The sequence below is a fragment of the Haliotis rubra genome, unplaced genomic scaffold (assembly GCF_003918875.1).
Source record: "Haliotis rubra isolate DU_JTF1 unplaced genomic scaffold, ASM391887v1 Scf1077, whole genome shotgun sequence".
Classification (NCBI taxonomy): Eukaryota; Metazoa; Mollusca; class Gastropoda; order Lepetellida; family Haliotidae; genus Haliotis; species Haliotis rubra.
This window is the reverse complement of record NW_025764978.1, coordinates 16,470-29,024: the sequence shown is the minus strand read 5'-3', so window position 1 is coordinate 29,024 and position 12,555 is coordinate 16,470. Positions and strand designations below refer to the sequence as shown.

Genomic DNA, 12,555 nt, shown 5'->3' with positions numbered 1-12,555 from the left:
AGTGTAAATGTAGAGGCGTATACAACTTACAGGTCATCACGTTACACAACGGGGTGTAGTCTTTTCTACGCTTGGCGGTGCACAGAATACAGGTAAAACTTCACTTCTTAAAACGAATGGTTGTTATTCATAAAGTTTTTGCTTTGTTTTGGGTTTTTTCATATATAAACGATGCTATGTACCCGATCTGATCTGATTTAGTTATATTCGGACCACATTTGCTGCCAGTTACGGTTGACTTCCATAACAAACGGAAATTCTCTGACAGATTTGCAAAGACCAAATCGTAGTTGAGGTACAATGTTACAACACATTATATTAACACTGTTATGACGTTTAACATTCCTATGTTGACAATATCAAACGCATCGTAAGAGAACACATTTGTGTTCTACCAGGCGAAGGGCAGTCACAAGTTACAGATGCAAAACAGGGTACAGAACAACAGATAACAGAGGCTGCCCGCATGGTAAGTGAATTGTGCTACATGGTTTGAGGAAGGTCTGGCCTAGCTACAGTTTTTATCATTATGATCTGATGATCTGTATACCTTGATAACATTAGGCTGGACGGGTCGTGTAATGTATTTTGAATAAATACACAGACTGTTAATGTCATGCACAGACGTTTATGCTGAGGCTCCCTGATGCGTATGGACAAGTAACATGCTAGCTTTCTTCTAATCCCAGCTAGATACATTTTATTGCACAACACATCTCCGAATTCTTATGATTTGACATTTATATCACATTGTTCAATCCCACATAATGTAACAATGAAACTCCAATTACACAATGCAGCTGTATGTGACAATCAAATCAACCCCGCTGCTTGCAACATCGACTACAGGACATCTCACATCGTCCACAGTAACGGCAACACACAGTACAAGAGTGGGGGCAGCTGTACTTCCCCTGGGACCTGTGTCAACTGTAATGAAGGCTTTTACCCCAGCAATGAACGCTGCAGAAGTACGTGTACATAGGTTTAGTCGATCCATTCATATGGGTGGTGTTGGTGATCTACAGCCCGTCTTTATTTTGTACTGTCTATAGTGATTTAATGTTACGATAGCGTACTAATTTTAAACTTATATGGCTGTGACACTCTAGTATTTTTACTATCCTTCGATTACAGGTTTATATTTTCTAACTTTATTGATTTTCATATTGATATAAACTAGATTGTTCTCGTCACGATATGGGTGCAATATTGCCGATGTGACGCTAAATAATAACTCACTCACTCACTCATATGGGTGGCGTGTATGGCCAAGTGAACTCATGCGCAGTCATTCGTTTTGCAGAGTTACGTCCCTTGGGGCACATTTTTAACCTAAACATGCGGGTTCGAATCCCGGTTCGCCTCGATTTTGTTTCGTGTTCTGTCAGCACCATAATCGTGGTTTAACAAAGTTAATGTATGAAAACTGCATCACTGTTCCTGTCATATTAAGCTGGCACGCCGTTTAATGCGACTTTGAGCCCGTTTCCAACTCGAAATTCACGTTGTTCATACCCTATGTTTCCTTTGACAGTGTGCAGCGCCATCAGTAACTGTGACCTGGAGACATGCACCAGCAGCAGCAACCAGGTGTGTAGTCGCTGTGAGGGGGTCGTGCAGGACCAGGCAGGATCCAGGGCGTATGTGGCGTCTTCTTATAGCAGATTATGCATACGTGAGTTGCAATTGGTGAACAACGAGTCAACTGTATGTCCAAAATTAGTGCTTATAGGTTCCTGCTACAGTTATTTCCCAGTACATCGAGCTATGATTATCAAAAGCACACCCGCAAACCGCAAGAACCTTGAATCTTAAGACATTACATTGTGAGGTGATCATGAATGTTACGAAACATACGATGGCGACGTTTTTTTTTATTCATTGAAACTGTCAAAATATAAGAGGAAGAGTCCAGTCAACCTAAGTGAGAACATGTAACCCCCAGTTTCAGTTTCTTATTTTCCGGTTCATCGAGCTTTGAATAAACACACACACACTCACACAAACTGCATATATCTTGAATCTGATCATAAATGTTGTCATACGAAATCATTTCCAGTCAACTTAAGTTAGAAACAAGGAACTATCCCGATGTGCATAGGCAATGTATGTGTTGCTTCCTCTGACAACAGATCACACAGAAGTAACAAAATATGCCACCACTACACCACACAGAGCTGATTTCGATTCTTAACTAAACATGCTGTAAATCCTAGACCCACATCTGTGTCAACAGAGGCGTGTTCGTGGCGGAGTGACAGCACCCGGTGTTATCCCCGGGACCTGCAGGGACGAGTACGCCAGTAACTGTGCCTGCTCCAGCGGTTTCACAGGGAAACATTGCCAGACAAGTGAGTTGACGCTTCCTGGGATTACAAACAAAACTAAACATGCTTTACCTCATGGCGAATATATCATGTCACTTCTGATTTTCACTGATACATTCATATCATTTTCAGTGTTACTTTTCTTCTGGAGTATTTCTGATTTTACAGGATTGCAAGTAAATGGGTAAGAAGAGTAACCTTATCACTAACCTCGTTAAAATATATCCATATGCCTTTGGGCATTCATCTGAAGCATTTCAAACATAGGTTTGAAAAACCAAAGTCATGTCCTGCCTATTGATATCCAAAGTTGCTGACGATGACTGATTAATGACAGTTATGCATTATACATTATGCAAAGCTGTCTTACTGATTAACATGATAATTAGCTCATACACCGAGCTATACATCTTCCTGATTAGACTTTGACGAAACAAAATGATGCCCATATTTTCCGTCTGATCAAGGGAATTATATTGCATTATTGCTGGGCGTATTGTTTGTACACGTACACTGTTCGTATATTTGTACACGTTTGTCACAGTAACAACGAATCCCACAATACACTCCAACCTCCTGAGACTGACCGCCAGCAACGGCGACATAACAGAGGCACCTCCCAACATCAACAGTGGTTCATCTCAGTCCACTAGCTGGTCAAACATCAACTCTCCATCCAGAATGTACTATAAGTTTACGGCAGAATACAAAATGGTACCTCCATCCAGACATGCCTTCATTGAAGACTTCCGTGTGGGAATTGTCAGTGGTTCTGCTACATTCAAACTAAAGAGAGGTGTGTCGGATAAAAGAGGTCACAATATCCATAATATAACATATTATGTATGCATTCAAAGTTTGAACGGATTTTCTAACGAGTTTGGTATAACATCGTTCATCTGACTGTACAAAGAAATATACTATCAGGTGGTTGATTTCTCAATGTAAGCGACAACACCCTTCCACATCCATTAGAAACCACCGCTAAAAGCGGACTATCACATGAACATCTGTTTGAATCACTGTAAAAGGTCAGCATATCATGAATCATCCAACTGATGATCTTGTGCTTCTTGTCTCATCATCATCCGTACATCATTATTCACTCACCTGACTGTGTTGTTGTACCAAGGTACAGGTGTTGTCTCCACTAAGGTGTATAACTGTGGAGGAGTCAGCCGAAGCAGCCCGGACACAGACCTGTACACCTGTGAAGGAAACTCACCAGGGACGTCTGTACTTCCTCTACCCTTCCAACATAGAGATGTGTGAGTATGGGGAGGGGATGGGTGACCTTGAGTGTAAATGACGTTATACAGCTTAGACTGTGTCTAGCAGAATGGACGTTTGGGTAGTGTTGCTTTTCACCCTGACATTTGAGTACACCTATTTCATCACATTATATTTTGTCGTTTCCATAACAATCATAACTTATTTTGTATGAGTACATATTGCTACTTACCTACAGTCTGGTACACATAGTCTGGTACACGATACAGACACTGTTGTTTATTTCAAATGCTGGCTTTCATCTAAGCTTGGAATCTGAATGTCCTAGGTTTCTTGTTATTTTCAGTATCAAATTCACTTACGCAACAAGTAATGGAGGGTATGTGAAGGTCCGGGACAATGAGAGTATCACACTAACGACCTACTACTACAACGGTGCCACACAGACCCACACCTTTACTGTGTCCATAGACCTGGTGGATCCCTATCACTGTACTGGTACTACTGCCTGTGTTGGCAGCATGCTGACTGTTCCCGATGTTATCAAGACTGTAAGTATATGACCACAGTTATATTTCACACCCGATGTTGATGGTAGACAGGAAGAATGATTCCATGACTTGTTTTAGCCCACAGTGAATCTCCGCTGGAGTGGCTGGTCAGATGCTGATGCAGGAGTCGACCACTTTGTGAGGGACGTGTATGAACTCCACGCTGTTGGGGATGTACTCAGAAATATGCGTCGTGTTAACACAACAACGTTGACAAGCTCCACGGTGAGATATTTATTGCTGTAGTTGCAATATTTAAATCAATTTACAACAAGGGTGATTAGTCGCATACAAATAGTAGTGTCATGTGGATGCATGCATGTGGCAGCGTGGTAGTGCATGTGTGTGTGCGTATGTGTGTGTGCGTGCGTGTGCGGGTGTTACCTCCATACATTCTGGTGATAATAAGTAGAAATGATAAGTGCGACTACTTGACTCGGCTACAAATAACAGGAACATCGTTCAAAGCACATCAATGCATTGAAAAGGTGGAATCTGACCTGTTCACTTGTTAGCAGATGTATGTATTAATTACATATGTACACGTTCCAGACGTCCAACAGCTACACGCTGACTGAGGAGGGTGTTTATTCTGTCGTCCTAACTGCCTATGACAAGGCAGGCAATCACAGAAGTACAAGAAGAATACTGATATATGATGGTACTTCATCTGTAACAACACAAGCAAATACATCTCTCCGTGTGACAACAGCATCATCAGCAACATCAGTGTGGCAAACTACGTCATCATCAGTGACAGCAGACTGGACCAACAGATACATCAACACAGTCCACCACAACAACAAGTGGCTCCACGGCGTGGCTTCTGTTGGTGACATCAGTTCGGACTATGACGATAAGGAGGGTGACAGAAGTGTGGCTGCCATCAACAATGTTCAAGGTTGGCACGATTTACAAGCATGTTTACACAGAATAGAAATACGTTGCGGAATCAATCGACACATAATTAACCCATCACACAATATGCCAAATATTTGTCTCGCATACTTTATCCATGATGCATACGCTAATTCAAATGCGCCACTTATTATGACTGCCATATAGAAGGATATATAATCATTTTGTTTGCCAATATTAACGCTGACATCATATCTGTTTCCCCTCTTCTGATAAATTAGGATGTCTTTAATATTCAACAGGTGTAACACGATTCTTGACGTCATACAAACTCGACCACCAAGGAGGGTCGTCCATCACCAGTCCACCAGCTGATAACCTATTCACCAGTCAAGGTCTGAATCAGTCACAGACCATAACACCCTCACTAGTGGACGGGGACACTGTACGCTTCTTGATGCGAGCCTATGACATTAAAAGCGAATTCCATGAAGAACATGTGACAGTCCACATCGACACATCACCTCCAGTCATGGAGAACCTTTGGCTAAACAGAAGCGGCATTCTCAATATCAGTATACATCGGGTGGAGGAACTTCAGGATGTAAAGTAAGAACGTTTATTGTAGTTTCGCCATTTGGCAGTTCTGTTTTTTATTTTCATGTTCCAAACGTCACAGCACGACTGCATGTTGAAGCTTGAACATTGTGTGAAATGAAATATGTCAGGAATAATGTTGTGAAATAACTGTATTCACGAATATCTATCCGAAAACATGCAACAATCTTTATCAAGCATATGTTTATCTGACTCTAGAATGGAGTTTGATGTGCGCGATGAACACAGTGGAGTGGAAACGTTGGTATGGAGAGTCGTAGAAAAACGGCAAGATGAAGACACTGCTGTAGCTGTCCATCACATCTTTGTTCAAGGATATGGAGTATGTCATTGTTTGCTCTTGGCGTCAATAATTTGGGTTCGAGGTGAAGTGAGGTGAAATTGGGTTTAACGTCGTGCTTGAGAATATTTCGCTCATATGACGACGTGCATGCGTGTGTATGTGTATATGCGGCTGCTTGTACTAGCCCAGACTTAAGCTGGTTTTACAGTGCTAGCCCACTGAGATGCCATGCCGCAGTGAAGCATGAATACCCCACTCAGACACATTATACTGACTCCGAGCCGACCAGTCCTTGTTGTACCCATTAATGCCAAGCGCTAGACAGGGACCAACAAGTACCATATTTTAACGTCTTTTGGATGACGCGGTTGGGGATCGAACCCGCGACCTCCCACTCTCCGGGCGGACGCTCTAACCACTACACCACGGAGGCGGTATAATTTGGATTCGAATGGTACAGTGACATCAGAAACCAATAGAACTCTTATCTATCACCACCCTGTTTTAAACAACTGAATCTTAATACAAAGTAATGATTCTGATGAAATTTAAGTTCTATATCAAATTTGTTGTGTTTATGAACGAATGATTCCAGACTCTGGAGGAATGCTACACCATGCACGATGCAAGGGATGGTAACTGTTATTGTACTCCAGCTGGCACATGTTATCATTCCAACTACCAAGTGAAACCTGCCCTGGCAGACATAAGGGACGTCAAGTTGGCTGAAGGGAAGGATTACTGGTTTCAAGTCACAGCTACAAATCATGCTAAGCTAAAAAGTGAACAGGAAGTAAAGGTAAATGGCTTAATTGTTTTTGTATGGGACATCACCTATGTCAAAGAACTGATTTACCGTCTAAACCATAAACGAATCAACTCCTAATTGTCAAAAAAGGACTGATCAACGTTTGTGTGGTTTTGAAAAAAGAAACATCAATAAACAGACACATTGCCTTGTAGCACATTGACAAAGTTAAGAAATGAAATTATAAGATCTTTTAACACAGGACAATAAACCAAGGTAAGCATTAATTAACATTCGATCGGAAAAGCTTTCACTCAGAGGTTCGAGCCAAGTATGACAAGTGTGTTTGTTCAATCCAATATGGTTACTCAATTCAATGTTACGGATTAGAATTTAAACTAACAATAATAATAATAACTATCAGATCCAGGTGAATGCAAGTCCCCTTCAATCTGGCTTTGTCTACGATGGTCAGTCTGGACAACCGGAAGTGGACTACCAGGACAGTCTACAGCTCCACGCCCACTGGGAAGGATTCTTTGACAGAGAGAGTGCAATTGCCTTTTACCAGTACACTTTCGGACCAAGATGTTTACAGGGACACGAGTTTGACCTTAATAGCACCAAAAACGTTAGTGTTTTATTGTTGATTCTGGTGGTTTGTCTGTTTATTATTTAACGCCACACTCAGCAATATCCCAGCTCTATGAAGGCAGTCTGCTAATAATGTAACTTTGACCAGACAATACAGTGATTGCCATCATGACAATCGATCAACGCAATGGGGATACATGCATAAACCAAGTCAATGTGCCTGACCATCCGATCCCCTTAATCGCTTCTTACGACAAGCATGAGTCGCTAAGATTTCGTTCCTCAGAATACATTTCCGTTGGTATCAAGTGTAATGCTTAAACACAAGTTTGCTTTTACATATCCACTATGAGGGTACATAAAGGTGTATTTACTATGGAGTTACTCTTCTGATGGCAGATGGAATCAACACGCACTACTGAAGCCACATGGACAGCACCGTCTTGTGGAAAGTTTTACATAACAGTGGTCGCCTATAATGGAGCTCAGCAGAGAAGCGATGCCGTTTGTTCAGATGGAGTGGAGACATGCAAACCCTCTCCTTTTACCGGTATTCTTTTACCTAAATTGTCGTTAAACTGAGAATGGCTAACCGTTACTGTACATTTCAATTGTTCAAGGCATCATAATCGAAATAGACAATGCATAGATAATATGCTGGATGTTTTGCTAAAACACTTTGTTCTCCAGAAAGAGCATTTCTAGAGTTGATATTTCGTAAAAAATATAAATACTTTCATGAGACATGTGAACAAGAGATGAAGAGCCACGTTCACTAGAATACAAGCATGCTACGATATGTATATATTTGGGGTTACTTCCGGTGACAAACAACGTTTCATACCTCTTTTGATAGTCTCATGGTCGTCAGTTGACTGTAAGGAACCGATAATCCTTTTGGGACTAAAAGTAATTCAATCTAACCATTCCCAAATCAGCCAACTGTTACCACTGTCGAAGGTTCGAAGGATACGCCTGTCACCGAAACTCTGGTACCTGAAGTAAGCTGGGCCCCGTCTCGGATATTGCAAGTTGGCACGCGCAAAGGGAGCCGGGAACCAGCTTACGACCGGAAGCAGCTCCTCGCGAGACTTATAGGCCCTAATGCCTTTCTATAATTCACAAAACAAATTTCCGATATATCTCACTTGCTAATGTTTCTTTTAATTATCATGTTAAATTTGTTGTTCCTGAAGGTTTATTGTTCAGTGGAGACAGGAAATATCACAGCCTTTTAGTTCTACGGGTATATTGTATTGTGATTTTGACACTTATTTTTATGTTGCATATTATGTAGAATTTTCCACCCTTAGGTCACACAGAAGAGCGATAGCTAATGTTAGATGTGATTGAGACTGTCTGGTGTGATGGCGCTGTGTTAAATGAGAGAGTTTGTTTATACTGTGAGGGTGAAGTGGAAGATGAGTGCCCTGTTTTACTGAAATGTCTATTGTGTATGGATGAAAGGTCTATTTGAAATAACAAATGTAATGATGAATCTGATGCTGTTAATGACATTCAAAAGTTATATTTAAGAAATACAGTTCTAATACAGTGTAATAAAGCACACTTTCGCCCTGAACTATAATAGTTAAAGCACGAGGACGCTTCAATACACTATACATGGTGGTAGAGCGAACTGTATTTCTTTTCTAAGATGCCAAATTTTATACTTTCTAAGTATAATTACGATTAATCTAAGGCAGAAAACAAACCACGGTGTCGGCGACCTAAATTAAGAATCCTCGCACAGGGCTAACTGACGCACTGCTCTATTGACGTCACTGCCATTGCGACGTAAATCAAAAGGTGCACATTATCGTCTGATAAAGTACTGTCGGCGCCTTTGATCTTTCATCGGAGCATCTTAGACTATATCTTATCCAGCCCTAATGTGTGTTTTATTGCTGCCAAAACCTGCCAATCTATCCTTTCTAAACGTGAGTGTCATGTGTATGCACAGGCATATGTATGTAATACCTAATCCAGCTTTATAATTTAATTGCTTATGTTCATTATAACATTTTTCGTTTTATACAATAATATGTTATCTTTGTGTACATTTTACAGAACTTAATCTCTCATAATTCCTTACAGGAGCGGCTTAATCTTCTATTCCTTTTTTGCATTGTATCTATATTGTATTGTATCTATATTGTATTGAGGTGAGACTTTCATAAACAATCTATCTGTCTGTCTACAATGTGCACGTAACGTCAATCGTGGAATAGTTATAACCAGATACGAACTTTAACAATAGCATTCATTTATACTGATTGATTGTTAATTAAAAAGGTCGGCTCTAGAGTAGAGGTATAATATGTCGTTTGTCAGCAGTATGAATATCATCAGTAATAATATATCCCCGCGTCAGACATATGATCGATTCTTTTATCAGACAGTAATTGATTGGTCATTAGGCCTGGTAATAGGAATATTATGTCATATTGCACATGAAACAATCAAGTTCTGATATCAAAACATCTTCGTACAGGAAGCCTTGTACTGATTGTGTCGGTTACTGCGTCCGCTGTGGTTGTAGTTGCTGTCATTGTCATTGGAGTAGTTGTCTGGAAGAGGAAACAAAGGTACTATATTTTCCTGAAATAACCTGTCTATTATGCATTATCGATATGAACACCCAATTCAGTGAACATGATGTACCACTGATTAAAACTTAAAGGAATATCAGTTACCGTCATTATACTTAAATCTAAGAAAAACAGTTGAAACAGTATATGTATTTTGAGAAATCAGCTTCATAAGTGAGACAATATATATACCAACACATTTCTAGAACATTTAAAACATGGCCAGTGTTTTGACATTGTTTCTAACAAGCTAGAGGGGCGGTGGGTAGTCCAGTGGTTAAAGCGTTCGCTCGTCACGCCGAAGAACCAGGTTCGATTCCCCGCATGGGTACAATGTGTGAGGCCAATTTCTGGTGTCCCCCGCCGTGATATTGCTGGAATATTGTCACAAGCGGCGTAAAACCATACTCACTCACTCTAACAAGGTAAAACATGTTCAGGATATCAATGCAGAAGTGATGAGGAAAACAAGATATCTCGGGTGTCTTTCAGGTTATTTCTGAAATGTATTCTGTACCAAATGAATTGACCCGATTATTTATTAATGGACTGTAGTATTTGTTTGAGCGAGTCATTTGATTTTCATACATTGATGTTTATTTATTACAGAGATCAGCCGAAGATCTCAGATCAAGCTGTACGCTACAACATAGGGTCATATGAAAACGTTAAACCTGCAAAGACAAAACCTGAAGACAACAATCGTCAGTTCGATGACATGACGTATGACAAGCTTGATGTCAACTTACGCGATAGAGGCCCTGATGAAGAACCATACTGTTCCATACAGACTCGTCGATCGGACGAAACAAACACATATGAATGTATTGATAGCATTTGCGAAACTCCACAAGTTATGTCCAGCATGACATCGAGTGGCATACGTGAAGAACATTGAATACCGGATTACGGCCACAAACATAACTCACATGCATATACCTTTTAAAGAAATATACAAATCTATAGTTTCAACAAATACCTGCGAAGACCCGGGTTTGAAAATCATCTTCAGCAGTCCATGCATGTTGTAAAAGAGGACTGACAGTTCGGGTAGTCTTACTTATTTACCTGGTTGATCATCTTCAGCAGTCCATGCATGTCGTAAAAGAGGACTGACAGTTCGGGTAGTCAAACTTATTTACCTGGTTGATCATCTTCAGCAGTCCATGCATGTCGTAAAAGAGGACTGACAGTTCGGGTAGTCTAACTTATTTACCTGGTTGATCATCTTCAGCAGTCCATGCATGTCGTAAAAGAGGACTGACAGTTCGGGTAGTCAAACTTATTTACCTGGCTTATCATCTTCAGCAGTCCATGCATGTCGTAAAAGAGGACTGACAGTTCGGGTAGTCAAACTTATTTACCTGGTTGATCGATGCCCATGGTGCCAGTGACTGGACTACCGTCATATAGTTAGAATCTTGATGGGTGCTGCGTTAGATAACAAAGATGCACGAAACAACAAAGAAAACAATTGTTAAAGGAACATTGTCACTGCGAGGATATAGACCTAGCATCCTCCAGCAAACACAGGACTGTACATGTGAGGGGAACGACTCAAGTTCCGCAAGTCCAAAATTTGCAAAAGGGAATGTGACAAGCAATTACATATAACCTTTTTCCTGTTTGATTTAATAGAATTATCTCGCCTTTGACAAGATTGGAAAAATCATTTTGCAGAAAAGTGGTCCTGGGTATTTGTCAGTATTCGAACCTTTTAACTCCTGATGCCAAATTCAAATTGTCAAACATTCCTGAACATAATTTGACCTTACAGAGCTCGAATTGTCAGCAACAAATGTTTTGTTATTTTTTTTCGAAACATACCCAACCCCTCTATAAATATGCCTCGAAAATAAAAAAATATAACCACAGCCATTTTCACACCTTTCTGGTTATTGTTGGAACGTGATGCTCAGCTATCATATGACATTGTTTTACTTTGAATTACTTAAGTAATAATGTGAATACTGACATTTAGATTGAAACATGCATCCTGTTAAACAAATGTATGCGTTGTAAATTTATATTTTCGTATTTATCACGTTATGGTTGTGCTTCATTTCACTACTATCTATTGACCAAAATATGGAGCATGTTCTATACACTTGACAAATATATATTTCAGGATTTTATAATTTCGCACATCAAATAATAATTCAGTCATTGAAACCGTCCGACTCCGGTGATTGATGAGATGAGAGTGTGACTGTACACTTTGCAATTTATCTGCAGTTGGAGATGTGTTTTTCGGAGTGCCATTATGCTTCAACTACCATTACATCCCATACAATTGTCACATGTTGCCTCATATGTGCAAATCAATAAAATAATAATGTGAGTGCAGATTCATTGATAATTTTGATACAGTACGTTAGTGCAACTAAATCACACAAAAATGTAGACATCTTGATCATCATTAAATAGTTACATATTTTATGCCAAATTATGATACCATATATATATATTCTTTCACAACTGTTGGTTTTGTTTCGTTCGTTTTGAGATATTAAAGTGTTTTGTACTGTCTGAATATTCAAGACTTGTTTCTGGTCATGATGTTTAAGCATCGATAGAGAGGCATGGGAACAGAGGGTCTTATCTTTGGTAAACCTTGGGTTAAGGCCGTCGCTCAGGAGCACCACTATTGCTATTTGATCACATGGCACATATGTTTTTTTTGTAAATATGTATAAAACGCAAAACCAAATTCAAATGAGGAAAACTTAACAAACAACAATACTTGGATGAA

The 12,555-nt window shown here is 40.0% G+C and overlaps 1 protein-coding gene across 6 annotated transcripts in view; it reads left to right on the top strand.

The window, feature by feature from the left end:
• LOC124280399 overlaps window positions 1-10,718 on the top strand; it is a 37,440-nt gene extending 26,722 nt beyond the window's left edge. For 3 of the 6 annotated variants that reach the window (XM_046716338.1, XM_046716318.1, XM_046716328.1), the window contains 17 exons: window positions 3-92; window positions 399-469; window positions 801-971; window positions 1,538-1,678; window positions 2,240-2,354; window positions 2,875-3,126; window positions 3,463-3,598; window positions 3,907-4,111; window positions 4,190-4,336; window positions 4,664-5,012; window positions 5,272-5,578; window positions 5,786-5,909; window positions 6,466-6,669; window positions 7,043-7,249; window positions 7,612-7,762; window positions 9,707-9,800; window positions 10,413-10,718. In XM_046716338.1, coding sequence (XP_046572294.1) covers window positions 467-469; window positions 801-971; window positions 1,538-1,678; window positions 2,240-2,354; window positions 2,875-3,126; window positions 3,463-3,598; window positions 3,907-4,111; window positions 4,190-4,336; window positions 4,664-5,012; window positions 5,272-5,578; window positions 5,786-5,909; window positions 6,466-6,669; window positions 7,043-7,249; window positions 7,612-7,762; window positions 9,707-9,800; window positions 10,413-10,701 — 2,895 coding nt within the window. In that variant the 5' untranslated portion in view covers window positions 3-92; window positions 399-466 and the 3' untranslated portion in view covers window positions 10,702-10,718. Of the gene's footprint in view, window positions 1-2; window positions 93-398; window positions 470-800; window positions 986-1,537; window positions 1,679-2,239; window positions 2,355-2,376; window positions 2,515-2,874; window positions 3,127-3,462; window positions 3,599-3,906; window positions 4,112-4,189; window positions 4,337-4,663; window positions 5,013-5,271; window positions 5,579-5,785; window positions 5,910-6,465; window positions 6,670-7,042; window positions 7,250-7,611; window positions 7,763-9,706; window positions 9,801-10,412 lie in introns of those variants that run through there. The other 3 variants (XM_046716310.1, XM_046716347.1, XM_046716356.1) reach the window with 3 other exon arrangements.
• Window positions 10,719-12,555: the final 1,837 nt, after the last annotated feature.